The sequence below is a fragment of the Crocodylus porosus genome, unplaced genomic scaffold (assembly GCF_001723895.1).
Source record: "Crocodylus porosus isolate Cpor-Errol unplaced genomic scaffold, CroPor_comp1, whole genome shotgun sequence".
In the NCBI taxonomy this organism is placed as follows: domain Eukaryota; kingdom Metazoa; phylum Chordata; order Crocodylia; family Crocodylidae; genus Crocodylus; species Crocodylus porosus.
In genome coordinates, this window is record NW_017728921.1 from 12,988,324 (window position 1) to 13,012,818 (window position 24,495).

The following is a 24,495-nucleotide window of genomic DNA, read 5'->3' on the forward strand; positions in this document are numbered from 1 at the left end:
ACAGGGTCTGCTGCACAGTGCGTGCATATGAGTAATGAAGAAGGGACACGGTGAGGTGGCAATTTCCTCATTTTGATGGTTCAGAACAGTCACAATCACTGTTCCCTTTACATAACAGACAGTGTTTATCCAATTAAATCAGCTGTGCTCCAATGTTAAATTAAACGGGCATCTATTTTTAAATGTAAGCTAAAGAAGTCTCTATTCTAACATAGGCAGCCCCCATCATTATCTCTAGTGTTCAGCATTAATGCATTTGACCTAAGCCTCACTGGAATGAATATCTGCTTTAATGCCGCTGCTTTAGAAAGCTCAAGCTTCCACTACACAGTGCTCAGCCGCCAATTGTGAAGGCAGTGACTTAAATCCAATGTGCCAGTGTGACACAAGGGCTGCCAATCACAATCACATCAGCCAGACTATTTTCTCAATGAGAGCTATGTTATCCAATGCCATGCCCCCGACTGCAAGTTTAAACAAGTACAAGGAGAAAAGAAACCTTCCCATAATGGAAACTGATGGTGCCTATTCGCAGCTTAGCTGCAGCCCCACATTTACAGCCAGCCGAGCACCAAGGACTGCAGAGGGCAGGAAATAAAGAGCACGTGTAGCTTCTGAACCCCCCACCCCTGCTTGCTTTAGCTTGTGTTTTTCCCCCATCCCCCATTACCTCGTGGAAAAACTCCAGGGTCCATGAAAGTTGCCATGCTGAAGTTTGCAAGTACAAACAAGAACACGAGCCCATTGTACACGGGAATGGCTGGGGAGATGGCTCTTGTTAACCACGGGCACCTGCAGAGAGAAAGTCACAGATGAGGGTTCTTGAGGACGTAACAAGTGGCATCTTCCTGTACACAACGTGCAAGAAGACAGACGGTCTTGCCAACCCCCCACGGGCCACAGAAAGGTTGAATTTGTTGTTTAACAGTTGAAACAAAAATCATTGCTAATTAAAGTTGTGTTTCATCTGTCCTCTGCAAAACAGGATTGTTTTGCAAGACAGAAAGGAGACCATTGTTTATGTGGCTCACTGGGCTCTTGTGCTATGCAATGATCCCATTGTCTTTTTTATGGCCTGGCATTTCACTTTGTGTAAATGTTGCACCCTGCCATGACATGCTTGTTATCCCCGGGATGAATGGTTACATGGGTGTAAAGCAGGGGCGGGCAAAATGCAGCCCGCCAGGCCATTCTCTTCAGCCTGCGGGTCCCCGAAAAAATTTAAAATATATATATTTATCTGCCCCTGGCTGCCTCTCATACAGCCCTCGATGGCTTGCCAAACTCAGTAAGCGGCCCTCCACCCGAAATAATTGCCCGCCCCTGGTGTAAAGCCAGGTGACTTCCTGCCTTCAAGTCAGAGTTACTCCAGATCTTCACTGGTGTAAATCAGAGCCTGATTTTTAAACCATCAACCTCTGCAGCCCACGCAGACAGACACACATCATTTCCACCAGGCTTCCTCCTCAGGCTCTCCTGTGAGAGCCTGCTAGTCTAAATACCACTCAAGGTCACCACTGCAAAACCTCTCCCCATTGGGGAAGAAAAGGGTAAAAAGCTTCAGTTATAAGTAGTGAGGTCAGCAAAATACAAGCAAAATACTTTGCATAGCATCTATCCTGTAAACTGCTTTCCACAACATTTAAAAGGTGTGCCGCATTTCTGTTAGGCACTTGCACAACTGGGGTATGAGGTAAAGGACAAAAGACAGGAGATCTGCAAAGCAGCGGAGAACCGAAGAGGTTGTTGCAGGAAGCCTTCAAAAGAGACTGGCCCTGCGCTGAAGGGATGGGGGCACCAGGGCAGACCACAGACTGCTTCCATAAAACAGAGATGACACGACAGGCAACTTTCCATTTTCAAGGCACGTGTTTATTCTTCCTACCACTTATTGCCTCTCAGAAATAGAACTCCAAAGCTGTACCATGCTCGACTATATTGTGTGTACAGGCCTTTGTCCTTATTAGCTTGCTAAAAGGAATAGCACACGCTTTGGCTTTCTATACAGGAATACAAAATTATAAAACACAGAATTCTTCCCAAAAAGCACGAGTCCTCACAACTGACAGTGTACCTACAGTCCCGACAACCAGGCATTCCCCCAGCCCTGCTGTGGGCACAGCAGCTTAATAAATGCCTTCCTGCCATTAGTACCAATCAAACAGCAGCCTATATCCAAGGTTATATTTTTCCTATGTTATATCTATATTTGAGCCACATTGTCTGTAAGGCTGAGCTCTATCAAAACAGTAATAACCATAACGTAACCTGTCTTTCACCAAATCTAATTCAAACCATTCTGTGCGAGACATGTCATTTATTTTAAACAGTGGAGAATGGTACTGTTGACCTTGGAGAAAGAATATTGAACAGGCCCTTGTGCAGAATGACAGAGCCATTTTCACACTCCGTTCACTAGGGAATGGGGCAGTGCTCAGAGATACTTTTACACTCCCCTTCCCTCTGTACCCACTAGAACAGAACCAGGCTTCCCCCATTTTATTCTATAGACTGTCTTTAAAATAGGCTGCTATCAACTAAGCTGCAAATCTAGGGACAGACATTACACATAAACTGGTTTAAGCGATCAGAAACTGGTTTAAACCTGTAACAGAACAGCTCAGTACACATAAACCAGTTGCAAAATGGCTGAAACTGGTTTAAGATAAACCTGGTTGAATGTAGTATCCGACTTAACAGATGTGAGTCAAATCCGTTTATGAAACTTCTGTCCCAGACCCCTTCCTTGTTCAAGTTAAATCACAGTCCCTCAGCATCCCAGCATGCTTTCCAGCCCGGGCCTTGGCTGAGCTGTCTGCTCCAGCAGAGAAGGGTTAAGGGGGAGGGAAGGGGAGGCACTGACTCCCAGTGTTTCCTCTAAGCTGCACGGCATGTGCAACCATGCAGGTGCACTCATGCCGTGTTGCAAGGTGCGCCTGAGCAGCTGCGCACACTGTGCAACTTAGAGGGAACACTGCTAACCCCCCCCCCAGGCCTGGGGCAAAAGATGGTGGTTAAACCCACTGTTGCCCGAGTATAGAGTTGCCCTGCCCTACTAAACTTACTGAAAGTTACTGCTGGCTGCGACTGTAGATTACAAATCCCAGAGGCACCGGGAAGCAGAAAGAGGAAGTGATGAGAAACCCTGCAGAGTCCGGCTTCTGTGATTCTGGACTGCAAATTCCAGGGAACTTGCTGGCATCAAGGGGGAGGGGAGGTTTAACTCTCCTCCCTGGCCCTAGCCCCCAGCTGGGGTTTGCCTTGGTGGGGGCAGTTTCTGCCTCCCCCCCAACCCTTCTCTGCTGGAGACAGCACAGCCCAGCTCAGGGCTGAAAAGCATGCTGCGATGCTGGGGAACTCTGATTTAACTTAAACCAGCAAGGGGTCTGGGACAGACCTTGCATAAACTGGTTTGACTCAACTCAGTGAAGTCTGATACTACATTCAACCAGGTTTATCTCATACTGGTTTCAGCCATTTTGAAACTGGTTTATGTGCACTGAACTTACGTTCTGTTACAGGCTTAAACTAGTTTCTGATCACTTAAACCGGTTTATATGCAACTTCTGTCCCTAGCCTTAGACAGTCTGCAACCCCCAGTGATCTGCAGACCACAGCTGAAAGCAACTGCTTTAGTTCAATTATCCAAATATACAACCGGGTTTTCTTATTTATTCTCCACACCTTTTACTTTGAATATATCTTCTCTTCAGTACATGCATTTGCAAAAGTAGTAGCACTAGGGTATGGGCCAAACCTAAATAAAATTCCCTTAAAAATGTTAGCAATTCAGGGAAATGGAATTTGGATTTAAGCCATACCTGTCTTTATTTTGCAAAGCTAACATTTCAATGCAAGGTCTTAAAAAAAAAAAAATCGCTATGTCTGATGTCATTGAGGTTAGCCATATATTTTTAAAAGCACTTTACCAATATTAGATATTCTTCACAGTATCCCCAAATATTAACCCCAATTTATAGACAGAAAAACTTGTATAAAGTAGCAATCTAGCTGTAGAAGGAAGCTAAGGAAGTCTCTCTCATTCCAAAGTATTTCTGAAGCTTCCCAAGTATGTAGTATGTTTCTCCTGTGCTGCTTACCGCCTTCTAAAACTTTCCCTGTGGTTTGTAAAACGTATTATTATGACCTGATTAACTCAGGTTGCTGCTGCAATGCCTTTGTAGTTTTCCTGCCCAATGGGAATGTCACAAATGTCTGTCTGCAAGAGCTTTCACCCATGCAGTATGCAGCATCATCTTCTGGAGCAGCTGGTAGCATGGCAGAACACTGCCTTAGTCCAACCCAAGGTGCTTCTAAGTGGTATAGATGTTTTCATGTGTATTGACTGACACACAACTGCTGTGCAGCAAGCCCCGATGACAGACCATAGCGTGACCCCATACCATCCGTGTTCATGCACTGTACACAATGGAATTATGTATCGGCTAACACCAATGTTGTAAGTTATAGAGAACCAAGGGCAGCATCTAACCCTTTGGTGGAATTACAGTAAAGATTTGTTTCTGCAGAAAAAATTAAAGCCAGGCATTTCCAGTGTGGATTTATAGCCAGACATAGAAAGAAGGTTCAGTGTGACACCTTTGTTTCCTGAACTTGAGTCAGTTTTCTACTAGAGCGAGCTCTGTCTCCTTATGTTCATAGAAGCACCTAAAAACAACTGCCTCTGGAAAAATGTTACATGACGGGAGGCAATGCCAAATGTGTTATGATTTGACTTGGTTTCTGTATAAAGTAACTGGATATGCCTCACTTGATCTGGCTGTAATTTGTAAGAGTCCCAGCTCTTCACATAATGATAAAAAAAGAAAATTCAAGTTCACTGTGCTGGTTTCACCTTTATGGAAATGAAGGGCATCACAACCCCCCTATTCCAAGTTTAACTTAAAATAGCTAACCAAAAGAGAAATCCTGAAGACCAATATTGTCTCAAGACTGGGGATGCACACCCTACTAGAGGCAGAAACTAGCCAGGATGAGAATCCTTTGTTTACTGTAAAAATTAGAGCCAGCCCACACCACAAACACATATTGTAGATAATTACGGATCTCAAATTCTTCTCAGCTAAGCACACAATTACACAGGCAGCATTTTCTGTATAATTATACATCTTTGGCATAGAGCAATTCTGCACATAACCCTGTGCAGAATAATTCCGGATGATAGATTTAATCTCATTTATCCTATTTGCTTTCAAAAGTCTGTCACAATAAGATGGAAAGTTAAAAAGATTAACAAATGACATCACAAGTTGTGCGATATGTCAGATGCACTTAAGCATCATTAAACAAGATCCTTTTCAAAATTCAAAAACAGATAATCCTGTTTGTTTTCTGCTTTGAAGTAGGATTTGTCTGTGTATAATAATGGTAGTTCACCAGTTAAGGAACTGAAAAGGTTGGGGTGGTAGGTTGTTTAATTTAAAATCCTCTGTACAGCAACGTGTTGTTTCATCCTGGCCAGAGCCCTGGTGTGAGGCTCAGAAGGCCACCGTTTTCAGGCTCTGCCACTGACCTGGTGGGTCATCTTGGCTCACCTCTGCGTTTCCATTTCATCTTCTGGGGTCTAATGATACTGACCTCTTCCATAAAGAGCTTTAAAATCTGAAGACAAAAAAGCACTATACAAGTCCTAGGGAGTATCATCATGACAATCCTAGTGGTCCCCGTGATTCTATGATGATCAGGGAAAGAAAATTAAATGGTGAACATCAAAGATGGTAGATTTAATATAGACAATGGATTCGTGACACATTTCAACCTGGCTGACATCTGACACACCAGGTAGCCTGCCTTTAGCTGACCACCTGCAGGCCTTCACACTTTCCCTCCCTTCTCCCCCTCCCCTCCTATCTCTGCCAAACTAGTCTTGTGTCCTATGTCTCCCAAACTTCGACCCATTTGCCTCTTCACAGACATCTTGTTTACTTCGGCTGCTTTTCTACCTCGGAGAACTCATAACATCAGCAGAGTCTCCCAATGCCTGAAGAAGGGCATTCGTGTCAGCTTGCAAAGAACGTTTTTCCAACTATGTAGTTGGTCTAATAAAAGATACCACATCTGCCCAAAGAACCTTCCCTGATGAACATCAAAGAAGCGTTTTTAAACAGTGTAATCTGGTGTGATGGCTTCATAGCTCCACACGGGAATCCTGGTCATCCTATGGACGAGAGGGTAAATGTCTGCCTTCCAGAGGCCAGGGACTCTGCAAGTGAGTAGCTTGAACTGAAACAAAAGGTACTAAGCAAAGGCCTGAGCCACAGATCTGGGAACTAAACCCAGCCTTACCATGAAAACTCAGTGGAAGAAATGCCAAACCCCAAATCATGTCAGAGCTAACTACTTTCAGCTCTCTCACTGTACAATAGTCGGGCAGACATGATCAGCAGAGTCAGCAGTCCTTGGTGTGCCAGTGTGCGATTCATCTGGGATGCTGAGGAAGAGTTTGTTTTGCAGTGCACCTAGTGGGAAATGAGCATGTTCAGGTCTGCAGTCAAACTTGCTCAAAGTCCAGGTTGCTTGGATGCACAGACAGCAAGTAATAACCCTGATGTTTCTGCAGGAACCAGAGTAAGGCAATTCTGACATGAGCTGCTTCTGCTGCTTTGTAGGACAGACTGAAGGAACAAGGAGAAAACAAGGGGACCCTAAAGAGTCAATAAGCATCCTAAGTTTGAGCTGCTTGTTCGAATAGGGACGTTCTGAAGTTTGCATCTATACTGAAGAAGTACAGCTGTGCCTAATTCTGATATGAGATTTTCTGACATGAGATTAGCACAAAACAGGTAGCTGATGTGCACTGAAACCATTTATTTCCGTGCCCAACACAGGCACTGGCTTACAGCTCAGAGAAAGAGAGCATCTTTTAATTCAAATCAACTTCCCCCATTATTAGGGTAATGCCATAGTAATATGAAATAATTGGCTCAGTGCTGTTCAGCTATGCAGTCATAAGCAGTTCAGGAAAGAAGAGCCTAATTAAATAATAAGATGGGCCAACAACCAGGCATAATCTGCCTACACATTACTGATGTAAAATTCATTGACGACCTTCATATTTGCTTGCTCTTAAACTGCACCAGCCTGTTCTTGTTCAATATATTAGAAGCTATCATAGCCTCTTCATTAAACACAAGTACCTATTTGGGTAATGCATTCCATCAAAAATCTGTGTAGGTTAGGGACAACAAAACGTTACTGAACCCGAGCAGTGATTTGACATTCTTAATATTACCCTAATTCCTTGTAACCACAACTAAGATTCTGACCTTATTATCACAGCGCTGAACAAGTAATCCCCATCTGGAAGATCTTAGAGTCTGAGAAGACAAGACAAAGAATGGGAGGAGAAATAAGGGCAAAGTGAGATATAGGAGCCTGCCTGAATGAACCAGGGGAGATAAGAATGGGCCCACTCTACCTCAGTTTACTCATTAGTGAGAACAGAAAAAATGCAATAGCTACCCCAGGTTAAGTACGGACATTCAAAAAGCCCCAGCTGTTTTACTCTAAGTGCCCAAGTTAGGTCGAGAGTGAACAGAACAGAGGTTTGCCTTTGTGGGGGAGAAAGGGGGCATACACGCTGCCTGCAGTGGCCAAGGCCAGGAGGTTGGGGGTGGTCATGCTTGTCTCCCAGCAGACTGCCTCCACTCCTCCACCCCTCTTGCCACCACTGACAACCAGATGCTGGCGGGGGGGGCAGGGCTGGGGGCTGGCAAGACAGGCCAGGCCAGGCATTGGGGGGAAGTGGGGAGCATAGGCCTCTGCCATGTGGCCCTTTCCAACTGTGTTGGCTTGGGTCTAGGGCAGGTGTCACTGGGGCAGGATAGGGTGGAGGAGCAGGACAGGGGCTGCACCCAAGACATCAGTGACCCAGGACCACCCTTCCTTGGCCTGGCCCAGTCCAGAAGGCAGATCTGCCACATGCTGCTAAGGGCAGGGCACTGCGGGTATCTGAGCCCAGCTGCAGCCACATGTGCTCCAGAGACACGCCAGGCAGAGCCCAGCACCAGGCAACTCCTGGGTCAGCAGAGGCACTGGGACAATCCAGGCAGGAGCAGGTATGGCTGCAAATCACAGCAAGCTGTAGGCATGCTGGGCAGGGGCTGTTACCAATGCACACCTCCAGGGATAAAGGCAAAGCAAATGGACCTGGCTTTAAGGATGTCAAGGCACTTCATGCAAATAAGTGCTCTGCTGCTGCCCACCTCATGGCGCCGCCTGGGCAGCTGGCTCTGCCTTGCCCTACCCTACTCTGCCACTTGCCTGGTGAGGTGCCCCACCGCCAGGCCAGAGATGGTCCCTGCAGCACAGGAGCTCTGGGTTCAGCACGTTCCTCTCTGGGACCCCCATCCCGTCTGTGGCTTCCCTACCTGCCCCTCAGCACAGTCCTGCTGGCCCTGGACAGGGACATGGGGCACAGGCCAGGGTTGGGGCCTTGCAAGGCAAAAACTGCTTTGGGGGGTCCTCTGTCCGCAAGCTGCTGCCCTCTGTACTGGTGGCCCATGGAGTGGGTAAGCTCAGAGATGGCTGGGCGAGTGGAAGGGCAGGGCAGGACCTGCTGTCAGGTGGCGCCATGAGGGGTGGCAGCAGAATACTGTCCACATGGAGCGGATCAGCGTAACTTGGAGCCAGGTCCCATTGCTTTGCCCCCATCCTGCCCCCATCCATGGAGGTGTGCATTGGTGACAGCCCCAGTCCTGCATGCCCATAGCCTGCTGCACCTCCCAGCCATGCCTGCCTCTGTCCCCGGTACCTCTGCTGACCCAGGAGCTTCCTGGTGCCAGGTTCTGCGTGGCATGTCTCAGGGCCACCAGTGTGGCTGCAGCTGGGCTTGAACGCCCCCAGTGCCCTCCCTCAGCAGCATGCGGCAGATCTGCCCACCAGGCCAGGCTGGGTCGGGGAGGGTAGTCTCTGTTGACTGATGCCTTGACATCACAGGTGTCTTCGGTACAGCCCATCTTGTCCCACCCACTCCCCTCAACCCCATGCCAACAGCTGTCCCAGGCCCAAGCCAGCACAGCTAGAGGCACTTCATGGCAGGGGCTGTCCCCTCTGCCCTGCCACCGTGACAGCTGAGCGCAGCAGCTGAGCACGGACTGAGGCTATCACACTGCCCCACGAGAGGGGCACTAGAGGAGGGCCTGCAAAGCAGGCTAGGATGCCAGTGGACTGCAACCTAAGTTGCATCAGGAGGCGTCTGGTACAGAAGTTTGTTAGACCGGTTTAGCCTAAACTGATTAAGTCTGATACCACATCAGTCCAAGCCTATCTTAGACTGGGATCCGCCATTTTTAAACTAGTCTATGTGCCCCAAATTTCTGCATGGTTATGTGTTTAGTCCAGTTTCTGATCACTTATACCAGTTTACATGTAATGTCTGTACCTGGCCCCAGTGTTGTACAAAGACTCTAAGGTAAATTAACTGCACATATTGATAGATGGAAATGGATATAAATACAGAGTGTAACAAATATTGTTGTTGCATAAAACCTGTGATGGGGAGAAGCCAGAAGGGAAGTAGAGATGGGAGAAATTTACCATTTCAGTATTAAAACTGATGAAGGATAAATGTTGTATGGAAAGGCTGAACCTGGCCATCTGAGGTCATCACAGAAACGTTCACCCTGTACTGCCGTGTGTAGTTATCGTAGTTATCCACCATTAACACCCCCCCCCCAAGTTAGCTTCATCAGCCTCTTCCTAATGAAATATAACTGAATGCTAGATCCAGAGGTTCAAATTCATCTCTAGCTTAACTATGTTTAATTATTCAAAGGAAATGTGCTGGGTTCAAATTCAGTGAGGTTTAACAAGAGCTGATGGGATTTCAGTGAACTTTCCATTACACTCTGGACTCATTCCAAAGGCTAGTGGTTCATGTCTGGTATAGCGCAGATCAGAGGAGCCGAATCAATTAAAAAGTAAGCCTGAGATATAATGGCCCTTGGTGGAAAGTTTTATCTGGGCTATACATCACCACCTCCACCAAGTAAAAAATGCTCAACAGCTTCTCACGCAGCCGCTTGATAGCTTCTGGAGCACATGTCCTTCCCCTTTTTAAATAGTTAACCTCAGTTTTTTCTGTGGAAAGCAGCTATTCTCTGCTTACATACATATCACTGCATACATATCACTGTATGTAAAGCAAGGGAATAACTATTACCTGGTTAGATTACAAATCAGCAATCTGAAGTGGAACCACTGCAGACACAGAGTGCTCTGTAAAAAGCACAGAAAGCAGGAAAAGTCCTGTTCTTCTGTTACCATTTCCTTCTCAGTTTGCAATTTGTCTTGCTCCGATCTGAGAAGAAATAAAACTACACTATATCTTCTATGCAGCAGCACAGAATCACGGCCATTCTACATGGAGACTTAAAGACAGCAGAAAGCACCTAAGGGAGCCATATTAAAGCACGAGGAGAAAATCTTGCTTGGTGCAAGCTAGTGAACACCATGGTCTGTAAACCTGATGGGGTGCTGACTTCGCTTTGTTTGTAAAATATGTAGCACAATATTGCTGCCATTAGAAGAAAAATATTCTGTAAAAGTCTGTTTTGCTTTATTTCCTTTTCAAATGTGAAGCTTTTCCCTTTCACCTAGTGCTGAAGACATACAGGGTCCTCTGTTGTGTGCTGGACAGTGCATCTTGCCTAGTGAAACATCTGGTCACACTGCAACCTACTGCCTTTTTGATTTCCCTTGTTACAGAGGCTTTCTGCAAAAAGAATGAAATCCACGCCGAAATGGCCTCCTCAAAGCATGCTATGATTAAATTCTTGCAAGAGGGGACGATCCTAGTTCCTGTTAGGATTTCGGATTTCACATGGTATGTATAAGCACACAATTAATACAAGGGCAATGCTAAAGCAGTAACTCAAAACTATTGCTCCTTTCTTCCTTTTTTGGTCTCAAAATATTTCCATCTTCAGTCCTTTAGAAAGATCTACAAGGTCACCTGAACTTAAATCCCAAATCACAAAACAAACCATCCTGGAAGGAAAAATGGTCCGAGACTTTCAGAATCTCCCAAATTCTTATGCTCCCACCTTTCTGTTCATCGTCCCTGTGTTGTTATCCGAATTGCAGTAGCACCTAAAAGCCCCAACTGATACCAGAGCTCCACTGTATGTGGCAGTGTTTCTTCTGTGTAAGGGACAGACCCTGCCCCCAGACAGCTCATAGGCAAGATATACAAAGGAAGTATTATGAGAGCCTTGTGTGTGCCACAGCACAAAAGGTCCAAATGTTAATGTAGTCTATTCTCATCCTCCCACCCCTGCTAAAAATCACACACACACAGCAGTGACTAATTTCATATTCAGGGATTGGAAAAAAACAAACAAACAAACAAAAAAAAACCACCGTTAAAACCAGTGTGCTTTTCAGGTCAGTCCTCAGCTTCCACTATAAGGTCCAAGATGCCCAATTCAGAACTTCCTTTCCCAAATGGGTGCCAGAGAAGGGAAAGCCTGTTGCTAACGTCAGTGGCTCTTCTCCTCCTAGTTGCCTGGAGAGCAGTGAAACAATAAAGTATCATGCAGCTGAACAGGCCTCCTCCCCATCCCACATGCCAGTCTGCTCCCCCACTCCCTAAGTGCAAGCTGGACTAAAGCTGTAGTGCCCTGATTCATCACTGTCAAGCTACCAAGAATCATACAGGGAATACCCAAAGTAAGCCTTTTGGGAAGGCCCCAACTACCTCTTGGGGGAAAATCTTGAGAAGAGGAAGCAGGTCCTAGCAGCAAAAGAAAACATGGAGTGCCTGGCATAGATCACAGCCAAAGAACTACATTTCATAGCGAAACAGTATTATTATTATTTTTTGTACAGACATAGAACTGTACTCCATGGCTCTGCAAACAGCCATCAGTCAAGGCTCTCCACAAACCCTGGCCAGACTATTTTTTATGCTGTCTTTTAGAAGGTCACTGTCACAATTTTGAAGGCCCCCAAATATTTTTAAATAGCCACTGAGATTCTGGTGCAGCAACTTCCTGCAGTAAGAAGTGAATTCTGCAACAAATTCCAGGGCCACAATGTCCCTGGGCCTGTAACTCTCACCAGTGACAGACATATAACAAAGTATAGTGGAGACTTGGGCAATGTTACACTAGAAAACTAAGCCAGGAACTCACACACTTCTCAAGTTCTAGTCCACGCACCCATCCTCCCTCTTTTTTTTTTTTTTTTTAAATACCATGCTCAGCTTCCTGTACTCAAAATCCCCTGAGAAGCCAGTCAGCCAACATGGCCAATTCAACTGCTCTGTTATGCAGTCACACACCTGGCCTACCTGAGTTTGTTCTGTAACATCTAAAGGAAACAACAGGGAACATGCTTCCAACCACTGCTCCCGGTGTTAGCCAAGAGGCACAAATGCATAAACCAGCGTAAAAAGAACTGTTTGCACAGAGGAGGAAAAATTAAGCTAGATTCCTTCCTGAGTTTCAGAGAGGGGAACATTCAAGAGAGAAATAACCAGCTGCACATGCCAACATGAACACCAGAATCAAAAGTTGCTGGATGACACAAGTATCTGTAGTAAGAGAAACAACAGGAGTTGTCCACAGTAAATCCTGATGTATAGCAAGGCAGACCCAGATCTCTATTTGTTTTACCTGTCCTAGTATGATGCTCCCAGATTTAATCCTTCTACCCTTCTCCTAGGGAAAGGCCTTGATTTCCCTCCTCTTCCAGCTCTCCTTTCTCTCAGCCTTCTACCCCTTCCTCTGCTATACACTTGTGCAGATTCTAAAGTCAAGGCAAGTGAGAGCTGCCTAGTGACAGACTCTAAATAAGAGGCTTCCCAAGCAAATGTATGGCTCTTTATCAGTATTTCACTACAAGACTGGAAGTGTGGACCATAGCCTCTGCTCTGCAACCCGTGAGGAACAGCTACGTGTTAGAGGTACTCACACAAATGGGCGGCAGGAAGTGAGACCTCCTTTTGTGCCACAGTCATTTAAAAATCACCTGGATAGAAAAAGAGGAAACACCTTCATTGCAGACAGTCAAAAAGCCCAAGGCTGAATAGATTCAACCTTTGCAGGTTAACTTAAGCTTCAAAGTCTGAACCAATAAGCAAATGAACAGACTTGATTCACTTTTGATTCAGGGAATGCAGACACATGCCTGCAGCACACAAACCAGAAGTCCAGAACACTAGAGCACAGATCTTTGGCACAGCCAGCATGGGCTATGTGTTCATTTCCTCTTCCTGTTGCCCTTGAGGTCTCTGGGATTTGTGGTCCAGAATCACAACAGCAGGACTCTGTGGGATTGCTCACCACTTCCTCTTCCTGCTTCCAGGTGCTTCTGGGATTTGTAGTCCAGTCACAGCCAGCACTAAGTGAACAGGAAAGTTTAACCCCCCTCTCCCTTGCCCCAGACCCTAGCAAGGGTTTGGGTGGGGTGGAGCCACCCCTCACTGCTCCAGCTAGGAAGCAGAAGAGCAGGGCCAGTCCTGCTTTCTGGTGCAGACAGCCCAGCCCAGGGCTGCAAAATGCTGAGGGACTCTGATTTAAATTAAAGCAGGAAGGGGTCTGGGACAGAAGTTTCACAAACTGGTCTGACCTAGACCAGTCAAGTTTGATACTACATTCAACCAGGTTTATCTTAAATTAGCTTCAGCCATTTTCAAACTTGTTTATGTGCACTGAACTTCTGTTCTGTTACACGTTTAACCCAGTTTCTGGTCACTTAAACTGGTTTATGTATAACTTCTGCCCCTAGCCTTATAGTTCAGTCTATGGCTGGCCACCAGCACCCCATAATACCACAGCTGTTGGGACTCCTGGAATAACTTTAATTAGTTACATTTCCAAAACTCATACTATAAGGAGCTGGCCACATGGAAAAAAATGGAAAAGACATCCACCTAAAGCCATGCGCACTGACCGTTCACAGCACAGCTAAGGTCTTTGTACCTGTGACTTTATTATCCTCCCAGTCAGACTTCCAAGTTGCACCAGCTGCAACCAACAAGCCCAGAGGTCACAGTAATCAAAATCCAGCTGCCTGGAAAGGTGTTCTTAGGAGATCAGAAGGAACTCTGCAGCATCTGAACGGGCCCCTTCTGTTACAAGCACTAGCATGTAAAAGCATCTCTGCTGAACGCAACTGCATTTACAAACTTGTATTTATAAATACCAGAATTGTTAAATTATTGCCACATCCACCATAGGTGTAATTAAAACCAGGAAGCAAGAAAATGCCTTCATAGTTCCTCACCCCCTCTTAATTACAGAGTGCCTGGGCTACAGCATAGTGGGGCAATTGTATGTTCTGCAGTACCTACCAAGCAGGAATAGTACTTGGTTCCTTGTGCATGAATAGGTGATAGTGTCTTCTAGTGGCTGCCTCGCAGAGGAGATATGGGACCTAATGCTACCGGTCATTTGAAGAGGGTTTCTTTAGCGCAGGTGTTAGCAGCTGATTTGGAGCTGAAGAAGCAGGAGCCTAGTTTCACTTCCCACTATGTATAGTTGTGTTCCACGTAGCAATTAAATTCGTTACATGGCCCTGTGTATTAGAGAGTGAATATAATCTGAACTTTAACTTTGGTATTTGAGTTTCAGAGATATTTAAAATCAGCAGCTCAACAATGAGCAAAGCTACACCACCACAATCAGTGTGCCGGAGTGACTGGACAGATTTAAATTCCAGGCTCCCAAGGAAGACAGGAAGGCACGGAGTTATTTTAAAAGCATATTCATATGCCATATTGTGACCGTGTCAAACCTTATAAACGAATGCTAATTCTATCCCATTGTTAGCTAAGGTGCCACCACATCATCTCACTAGTGAAACGGATTAATTCCCACTCCTCCAGGTGGTCAGCCAGCCATGAAAGACAGCACTGCATGCTGGATAATGTGCAACAGACTATGATTCAAAAACCACCTGAAAAACAAAGCTTAACTCTACAGGGACATTCAACCCATGATGAAATATGTTTTGCATGCTGTGCTTTCTAACTGATCAAACAAAATGGGATTTTGCTCTTGACGCACCTGGTGCATACAAGTTAGAGAGGCTTTATCTACCAATGTTCATATAGTTACTTTTTTACTGTTCATATGTGCAGTACCCTTAAATGTTTATGAGGCTTGAGGAATTTCTCTGGAACATTTGTGACCCTTTTAAATATCGGCAGTGTAACAGCAGCCATTTCAGTATTTTTTTTCCTTTATGACACAAATCTATCATGACTGCACTTAGTGCTAAGATGAGTGTTTAATGGCAGACATTGTTACAAGGCCAGACGTCTTAAGCAGAATACCTTACCCATAGCAGAGTAGGAAAAGAGCGAACAAAGCTAGACGGACCAACTCTTTGAACATGTGGACTTTTGTGAAACTAGCAGATACATACAGATGTAGATGGTATCTACTGCCCTGTAGGTGTCAATGATCAAAATACTTTTGGTGCCCTGAAGCTTTCCCTTGAAATTAAATTAATAAGACTTTACAAGCAGAAAAGCTGTTACTTGCATATAAAGCTTCCTTTTTCCCAGTTTAACACATTTTAACCAGCTTCAATGAGACAGTTTAGGAGCCAGCCTTGACCCTGGACACTATTTCCAGCATGCCTTGTGAAAAGGAAACTAGCTAACAGAACACCTTCCTCATACTTAGAAAAGAACAAGAACAGAAATGTGAAGAACCTGGTTTGTGTCCTGCTTTGAGCCTATTTTGGAGCTAAACACAAATTTACGAAGCCTCATTTCTGAGTGTGGAGGAAAAGGGGAAACCTGATAGTCCTCAGGATCTCAAAACCATAAGAACAACTGGGGAGAAGAAGACTAGCATCTAAGGAGAGCACAGATTCTTCTTTCTCCTCCTGCTGGCTTCCATGGTGACAATGCAGAGTCATCAGGGGACATTTGCACATGTTCAAATGATAAATAAAGCTCTAGGATCATGGCTAGTCTTGTGCTGCTTTAATTTCTAGAACCTGGGTGCAAAGCAAAGCTCTGATTGCGTCTAGCATCTGGGAGTTGGACCCAGACCAAGGACCTGTCCTACCTTCTTTCAGATGGACACATCCTTTTCTTTTCCTGTCCTTTTTCCGTGCCAGGCCAATTCGTAAGTAGGCAGTAGTAGGCAATGGAGAATTTAGAGAAGGAACTGTGATGTTGGAAGGGTAATTCTATTCATGAAGGCAGAAGCTGGGTCAAAAAATGGGGAAAGAAATAGAGGAGAAGGGGGGTGGAGTCAGGGACACTGTTGGGATGAAAGGGGAGAAATAGGAAATATGTTTACCTGAGTCAAAGTATGTTTACCTACCTAAGCCATTTCTTGGCTTATAAAGAGGAATGGAGGCTTCTGCTGGTGTGTATGCCCTTACTGTCAATGCTGGATCGTCTAGACTAACATCCTGTAATATCACACGCTCACTAATGTAAACTGCTCATCCTAGCTGAGGTAAAGGGGACAGCATAGGAAAAGTTTCGATCCTTCTTCTAAGAGAAATCCCAGAGAGCCTGTGGCTATCTTCTCACCTCCCCTGAGCCTTTTCTTATCCAGTGCTCCATCTCATAACTCATCCTTGTAAATGTATGAAGCCACTGGGGAAAGAGAAATGGTTTGGGATGCAAAGCCATGAGAAGCATGGGGTCTGTGCTTTCCTACTGCATGGCTGAGATAGGAGGGGGGTTTTGAGAGCAAACTGGTTGAAACCTTATTCAGGTGAACTTGAGATGATGCTAGTTACTGGGTGAGGAGTCTGGCAGATGGCAAGGCAAGGCAAGGATCTGATCCCATCTTGAAAGGGTTTGATAATGCTTTATTAAAAGTGTTTGCAATGCAAGGGGATCCCTGGCCCACAAGAGATTCTGGAGACCAAGTGATTTCAGTGGCCAAACTACATCTCATTTGCTATGTCCACAACACAAGAACAACTTCTTGACTGGCTAAAATCCAGGCATCTACATCAATGGGGAATCTGACCCATTATGTTCTAAGAATATCCCTTAACCATATTTGGGGATAATTTAAGAATTATTAAGCTCTAATGACTCAAATTCATTATACAGTAGTAGTATGCTAGAAATAGAGTTTGTCATTAAAGCTGTGTAAAGAGAGGTATTTATAGGTAGAGAAGTGTTAGGAGAAAGGGGAAGGAAAAGGTGTTATTTGGTTAAAAAGATGCTGTATATACAAGCTACAGTGGAGAGAAATTTAATTCAGTAGAAGCCACCCCCCATTTAAGGCCAAGAGAAAAGAAATTAAACATCAAAGCAGTGGCTACTGGACAAAGATGCATGGCTTTCCAGTTCAGAGAGAAACGAGAACTTCTGAAACACATAAGATTAGTTCAATATTAATTGTGTGTGAACAGGTTGACAATGCATTAACTGGGTCTTCAGTATCATAAAGTGCTTTCAAAACTGAGGAGTAAGGGGAGAATAGAGAAGAGACTGGTACCACCAAACACAGCTGCCTTTTGTAACATTGTGGCAGTTGTGTATGGAAAAAGAGACTGAAACAAAGCAGGAAAAGTCTTGGGAGACTGTGACAGCACTTAATTTTTCCCTTGACTTGAATGAGCTTTCCAAGAAATGTACGTCTAAATGAGAACAGAGATTCTTGCAGATTTATTGGAAGTTGCCTTTTAGATCTGGAAACAATACCTGTTCTCAACTCAATTCAACCGCTTCAGTGCTGCTATCTGAGATCTGTTATCTGCATGGTAATAGGCCTATGTGGGAAAAAGAGGCTGATCCTAACCTGAGCAGCAGTCCTTACAGCTCCTTTCCAAATTTCTGAGGCATAACTTAGTACCTGGCTCAGTTAGCATTATTTAACTATCCCAACCCCATTCCTCGCTAGTCCTGTCAATGACGTAGGGTATTCCAGTTGCTAGGGAAGTTAAGTCCATTTGAAAAATGTGTAAGAGGAAATAATTAGTTAAAATGTAATGTTTTAAGTGTCTGAGCTTAAATAATTTAAATATGTAACTTTTTGGAAAAGAGGAAAAGATCCCACCCCTTCCCCTCATCAGCAAAACAATAGCCTCTCTCCATTAGTTCAAACTCTTCTTTTGCATACAGAGGGCTGTTTGCAGATTGTGGAAAGGTGTTTTAAGGTAAATGAGAATCAGGTCACTAAACATCTCATTCTTCTCTGAACCCTGCTAGAATCTCAACTTCCGTAGCACTTCATAGCAGCAAATTCCACAGTAAGATTAATTATAGGATTTAAATAAAGGTTTTTGTATTTATAAAATAAATGGGTGCCGTATTTTCCCAGTCTCTTTCTCAATTTAATATTACAAGTCCACCTTTACCATATTGCTTCAATAATTTATTTGATAAACTTCCCTGATTTTTTTTCTGTTTCCTTTTCTAGGGAAGCCTCTTGAAAGTGTTGCAGTATTTTGTTGGTCTAATAAAAGATATCGTACCTACTCAAAATAATTATCACTGTTATCAGCTCCCTGCTGGCTTGCTTGCCTGTCGGTTTGCTGCAGACAGTATAAAGAAGCAGGAAGGGAGATTGAAAAGCTTCATATCATCAACAGATACATGCACTACACACCCCACCTTGCCTCAGAGTGCTAGCAGGGGTCTGGTAACACTCCCACCCCTTCAAAAGCCAGCAGGGAAAAGCCTGGGACCTACAAGCAGACATCATTCATGAGAGAGTCCTGTCCATGCCTCCCTCAGCTCACTGTTGTGCAAGAGAAGGGAGGGCTGCTCTAGCACCCCCAGCTTGCAGCCTGAGCCACTGCAGACATGTGTCTGAATTTCCTCAGGCCAGAGAGAATGTCTGTCCCGTTACAAACCAGTTCAGCCTAATCAGGTTAGACTAACCTGCAAACGACTGAATCAATTCAGGCTCAGGTTTTTTGAATGTCTGTCCCTAGCCTATATGAACAGCCACTGTCATATTGGACAGGATAAAAAAGAGATGAACCCTCATGTATCAAGGTATAAAACAACTGCTACGTGCTGAGGATTGGGGGTAGAAAATTCTCCTGAATTTTGGTTATTTCATAGTTACCCATTATGAGGCTTCTTGCACCTTCCAATATGGCACCTGGTATTGGCTGTTGTCTGAAGCTCGTTATCTGATAAGAGGAACCATTGCTCCAGTCCAGTTGGGCCATTCCTATTCAGTACTGGAATAGATAAGTAGTTGAAGTTGCTATAAATAATATGTGGCCAGGGCAGGATTTCATGGTTGTCACAGGAACATAAGATTAGATGGGACTTTCTGGGTGACCAAGATTCCTGCTATCCACAGACACCTAGGTCATAGAGTATCTTTCATAAACCATCATAAGATAGGTCTTTGTTTTGTCCCACTGCTCCTATTGGGACGATGCTCTTAAGCTGTACAACATGGCATGTGGAATTTCAGTGCCATCAGGGTCAGAAACCAGGCCCACCTGCTCCAAACGGCCTCAATCAGTGGAGTAAAAGGAAAAATTGCCTTTAGCTGGTAGGACAGGAGCAAGAGAAACAGGTAAGTAATCCTCATGCCTTCCAGCGGAGGGCTGCATGATACAGAAGCCAGCAAGTGACAGCAGAACAGCGCAGCTCCTTGCCTTGATGTAAGCAGCCAGAAAACCAAGTGACAGCCAGAATGTTCCCCAAAAAATGTTCGTATGTTTGCATTAGCATTATAAAATGAAGCAAAAACCATATCAAATGTTAGCTGTTTCTTGTTGTTACCCTCATTTTCCTCCTCTAATGTTATCTTCTGCCGCTGCTTCCCTGCACCCTTTCTGTGGAGTGCTGGGGAAGGGAGATGCAGTAAAGCAGCACTCCTCTGTTTAGTATGCAAAGTGCACTTATCCCCAGGGAGCTTGTCTCCCTTACTGCCCTCCTGAGACAAAGTTATTAACTTTCCTTTTTTTTTTTTGGCCTCCCAGAAAAATCTCCAAATGATTCTTGGTCTCTGCTCTGTTTTGTCACCATTTCCTGTCACCCAGTTACCAAGTTAACTCATTCAGCTGTCACATACATCTTTTGCTGCAGAACAATCCAGTGCTACTGTTGCTATAGGCTCAGCTCTGCAACAAGCTGAAGGTGTTCTTGATTGTCTCCATGGGAGTTAGCAGCCCCTGGCCGACTTGCGACAAAATGTCTGAGGCTCAGAAATAGAGATGTACAGCAGATTTATAGCCATTTGTGACACAACCTAAGCTTAAGGGCACTTCCTAACAAATGCCCGAATGAGGCACCCAGGTGGAGGTTGGGACTCACAGTAGGTTCTCACATTATTATAACAGCTTCTGCCTCCTGGCCTAGATTATTTCCATTTTTAACTACAGCAGCCAAACTCTGAGCCTTAAGCCTTCCATGTCTGCTCATGCAGTAGGGAGAGGACGAGGTTCCAGTGCCGCCTTCTCCTGCAAGTGAAATCTTATCACTTTCTTTCAGGAAATTAAACCCTTGTTTAAAAGCAAAAGCACCTTCATCTGCAATGAGGGGAGGAGGGTGATAAAAGCACTCAAAACAGCAATGGATATTTTAATAGTAAAAAATGATTATAGTTTGTGCTGACACATGTTGCAATACCTTTGCATAATCAAAGTAAAATGGGAATTTTCTTGTGTTTCAATTTTGTTACACTTGCGAATACTCTGAGCGATTATGTAATCCTAATTAAACTGACCGAGAATGGGATTCCACGTGGCACATGTGATGATTTTCCTTGACAATGCCACTTCGCAGTGTGACAATGTGGGGATTTTGGTGACAGATGTAAATGCAAGAGCGATAATAGAGAAAAGTGTAATTGTTTTATCTGTATTAATTTATACTCCTCCTACTCTATCATCTTGAAAAATATAAGTGTCAGCTGGAGTAGATTCTTTATACACTACAGTAAACCATAGTGTAGGGTTTCAATTGCATTAAACGCCAGGATGTCCCAATATTCAGTGTAGTCCTGTGAGGTTTTTTGAAGGCAGCTAGTGAGTTTTCAGGAGACCTACAATTTTGATCGTAATCATAGGAGTGCTACAAGCCTCCTTGCTCTGCTTTCAGTGTCATCATAATCTTAGATCTAATATAAACAAGCAGATCTGTATTTTGGGATGGATTACCAAATGCTGGTAGAACCCCAAACCAAAATGGGAGGTTTATTATCTCTAGTCCAGAAATACAAAGTTATGCAAATAGCGTAACTGGCTAATTGAAGCCAGTTCATCATGTGGTGTTTTACAGCTGAGACCAGGAGCTGGACCTACAGATTTTGCTTCTTATGACTGAAATTAAAATCTAAAGTTTTTCAGGAACAATGCAACTTTACATGAGATGCCACAATGGAATAGAATTGATTACATCACTGGGTTTCCAAATGAAACAGTCATCTCTGTTGCCTGGAAAATCTTACACTGCTTGCAAATCTTCTTTGGATTGCATTTGAAATTTTGTATAATTCTGGGATCACTGATTTTTCCCCATACTTATCTTCAGGTGAAACCTGGTGTCTACAGTGATGCTTAGGGATAGATGTGCAGCTGCAATGTAGATGGGATTTAGCTATGTGACGCCCACTAATGTTAACTGCTGGAAATGTACCCCTCAGATATAACACAGCCTGCAGGAGTGAAGCTGTGCTCCTCTCCTCTGGCTTGAACAAAAGAATAGAGTGTCTTATTTGCTCAACTGTGTTTCCTTAGCTGTTTATAATCTGTTATATAGCATAAACTGCTCTAGGTCTTTCCATCCTCATACATCAATGTCAATGATTTGCAGGGCTGTTGGGAAGTATAGTCTGCATTCACAATATGTTCAAAGGGAGGAACCTATTACTTTCTCCTTCAGTATCTAGCTTGGAGATTCCTTGTTGGGAGGAGGATATTCAGGGAGAATAGCAGGACACTACTCAGCTTTGGAGAGGAGTCAAATGGGAAACTAACACATTTCCTGAGAAAGAAACCACAAAAAAACCTCCACATTTTGCATAAGCAAAGTAATTAAATTAAGTTTCCAAAGCAAAAGGAAAAAAGGTATTAAATTAACATTCGCTCCAATGCAGACATCTGAAAGATAACTGCTTCTAAATGCTCACTTCAAATAAAAAAGCAGTTTGTGTGGTCAGTTGAGAAAGTGTAGGTTAGTAATTAAAGCAAGACGTAGGCAGGATGCCTCCATTATACTCCCAGCTTGGTTTTCTCTCCTCTGACCTTCAGCTAGTTGCTTACTCTCTTTCTGCATCTCATGTGTAAAAGTAACTGCTTGCTTCTTTTATTTTTTTTAAATGGTCTTTAGATGAATTAAATTGTAAATGCAAATAATACTCTTCACTGATCAACCAAACTTTAAGAATTAATAGCATAATTAGACAGCAAGACCCAGTGCTTTCAGAGGTTAAATAGAAATTAAGTCGCTCTTAAACAAGGTTGGAGAAAGAAAAGCAAAGACTTTTTCTATTTGTGTTAACAGGAACATTAGCACTCAGCAAAATTCAACTTTCTACTGTATTTTAAGTAATTCAGCAGACATAACATGATTAGAATGCCTTTATTTCCTTGAATCTTTTAAATCTTGGTTTGTATTTCTCAAGAGTTTTTGTGAATGTCTTGACAAATGGTTACGGACATACCTTAATCTTTGATTTACTTAAATAATGGCATTGAGTTGAGTTAACAACACATACAGCTGACACACAGAGATGGGAGGGTTTAGTCTTGCTGAGTGTATTCATTCTGGTTAGTAACATATACCAGGAAAGTATTACATGGTCTCAAACTTGAAAATCATTAAATTCTTCACATTATGTTCTTGCAAATCTAGACCAACTTGCAAATACATTTACTGAGACACTTAACATTTTTGTACAACTACTGTTTCAAAGCAGGGAAGCCATCACACTAAGTGTATTTACATGTGCAATTAATGTGCAGAAATGAACTCTGGCACACTTCATGCTGGAGTCAACAGCTCCCAGGTCCAGGGTCTGTATGTGCCCCCAGGCCTGCAGGACTTTGAGCCAGAGCAGTCCCTGGGCCGGCAGAGGGTCGGGGGGATCAGCCCTGGACTCCAGGGCTGTGTTGGAGGGCTGGCTGGGGCATGAGGGTGCTCAAGCGTGGTGCTAGGTGGCAGGCAGTCCAGACACATTAGAGCCCTTGTGCCCCAGCCAGCCCCTATCTCAGTCTGCACATGCATTTGGTCACGTGTAATTGCTTCGCTGTAAGATAATACTGTCCTCGACAGTACTCCCTTATGGCAAAACTTAATTTACTGTGCCATAATACCAGCATGTAATCTGTGACACTTTACAGTGGAGGTAATTAGTCTACTCCACAGTAAAGTGCACGTGTAGATGGACCCGCTGAGTAAGGAATTAAACCATATCCAAAGAATTTTAAGAACTACTGATATTTTAAAAAAATGGTGTAAACAGACTGCTCCTGCCAAGTCGTATAAAACACTTTTATGAACTTGCCTTCTTTCTTGCAGCCAGAAACACCAGGGCCAAAACTTCTTATCACAGCAACTGTCACTGATAAACCAACAGACTGTCTGGTATTTGTATAGTTAAATTATTTTAATAAAGCTGCTTCCTTATTTTAAGACAAGCTGGGTGTTCACTTTTGGCAGAAAACTTTCTTGGCAGAGGTGGAGAGGAGCAGTCAAAGAGAAACAAACCTGCTTTCCACCATGCGTCTCTATTATATCATTTGTAAGACCTGGTTCATAGTGCTTGCAAACAAATTAATGACGTGTTTAAAATAAGCAGTAAAAACTTTTATTGCTTATTTAGAACTGCACAGCCTGTGTTAAGGATAAGGATACATTAACATGTTCATTTTATTTCAAGCATCAAGAAGGAGTGTGGTGACTCACTGCTGTATCAGTCCTTTATTTTCCACCCTGCAGTACTATCTACCACATTGTTTGTAGCAGAGCTTGCCAAGAGCAGTGCGTACAGTATCTGGTCATTATCTGTACTAAAGGCTAGTATCTGCCTAACCCTTCTGACATTACATTTAACCTTCCAAACATAATGCTCTAAAAACATGCATATCTTTATGTTCATGTGCAACTGTATTTACATAAATAAATCCACTTATTTCAATGGATACATGGCATAAATGTGCCTCAAACATGAACAGGTGATGGCCAGAGCCATACAGGCTTGATGATACACTGAAAGATGGGGTTTATAATCTCCAGTTTTAGTGGCACATGTTTTATCCAGCCAAAGAACTATTTTTTAAAATCTGTTGCGTATAATTTATCGGTGTCATGATAGTTCCTCATAACTGTATTCCCTGCTTGCGAACAATACTGTATGCACATTCTTCTTTGTTCTGGATGTTAAGTGTTATTTGAGACTGAGGTCAATGGAGCTATGTTGGAAAACAGGGCCTTTTGTCAAGAACTGGTATGTAAAGATAGAGTAAAGCAGGGGTAGGCAATGTTTTTTGGTTGGAGCGCTGAAACCCCCCCACAATGCCTACCTTGGAAGGTGCTGGAGTGCCGACATGCCAGAAAAACAAACTGAGGGCAGG

General features: G+C 43.8%; 1 protein-coding gene across 1 annotated transcript in view; it reads right to left on the reverse strand.

Moving 5' to 3' along the window:
• The window catches only part of ZDHHC8 (zinc finger DHHC-type containing 8), a 178,856-nt gene that overhangs the window by 38,591 nt on the left and 115,770 nt on the right, over positions 1–24,495 (reverse strand). The window contains exon 2 of the mRNA XM_019539017.1: positions 671–792. Coding sequence (XP_019394562.1) covers positions 671–792 — 122 coding nt within the window. The remainder of the gene's footprint in view (positions 1–670; positions 793–24,495) is intronic.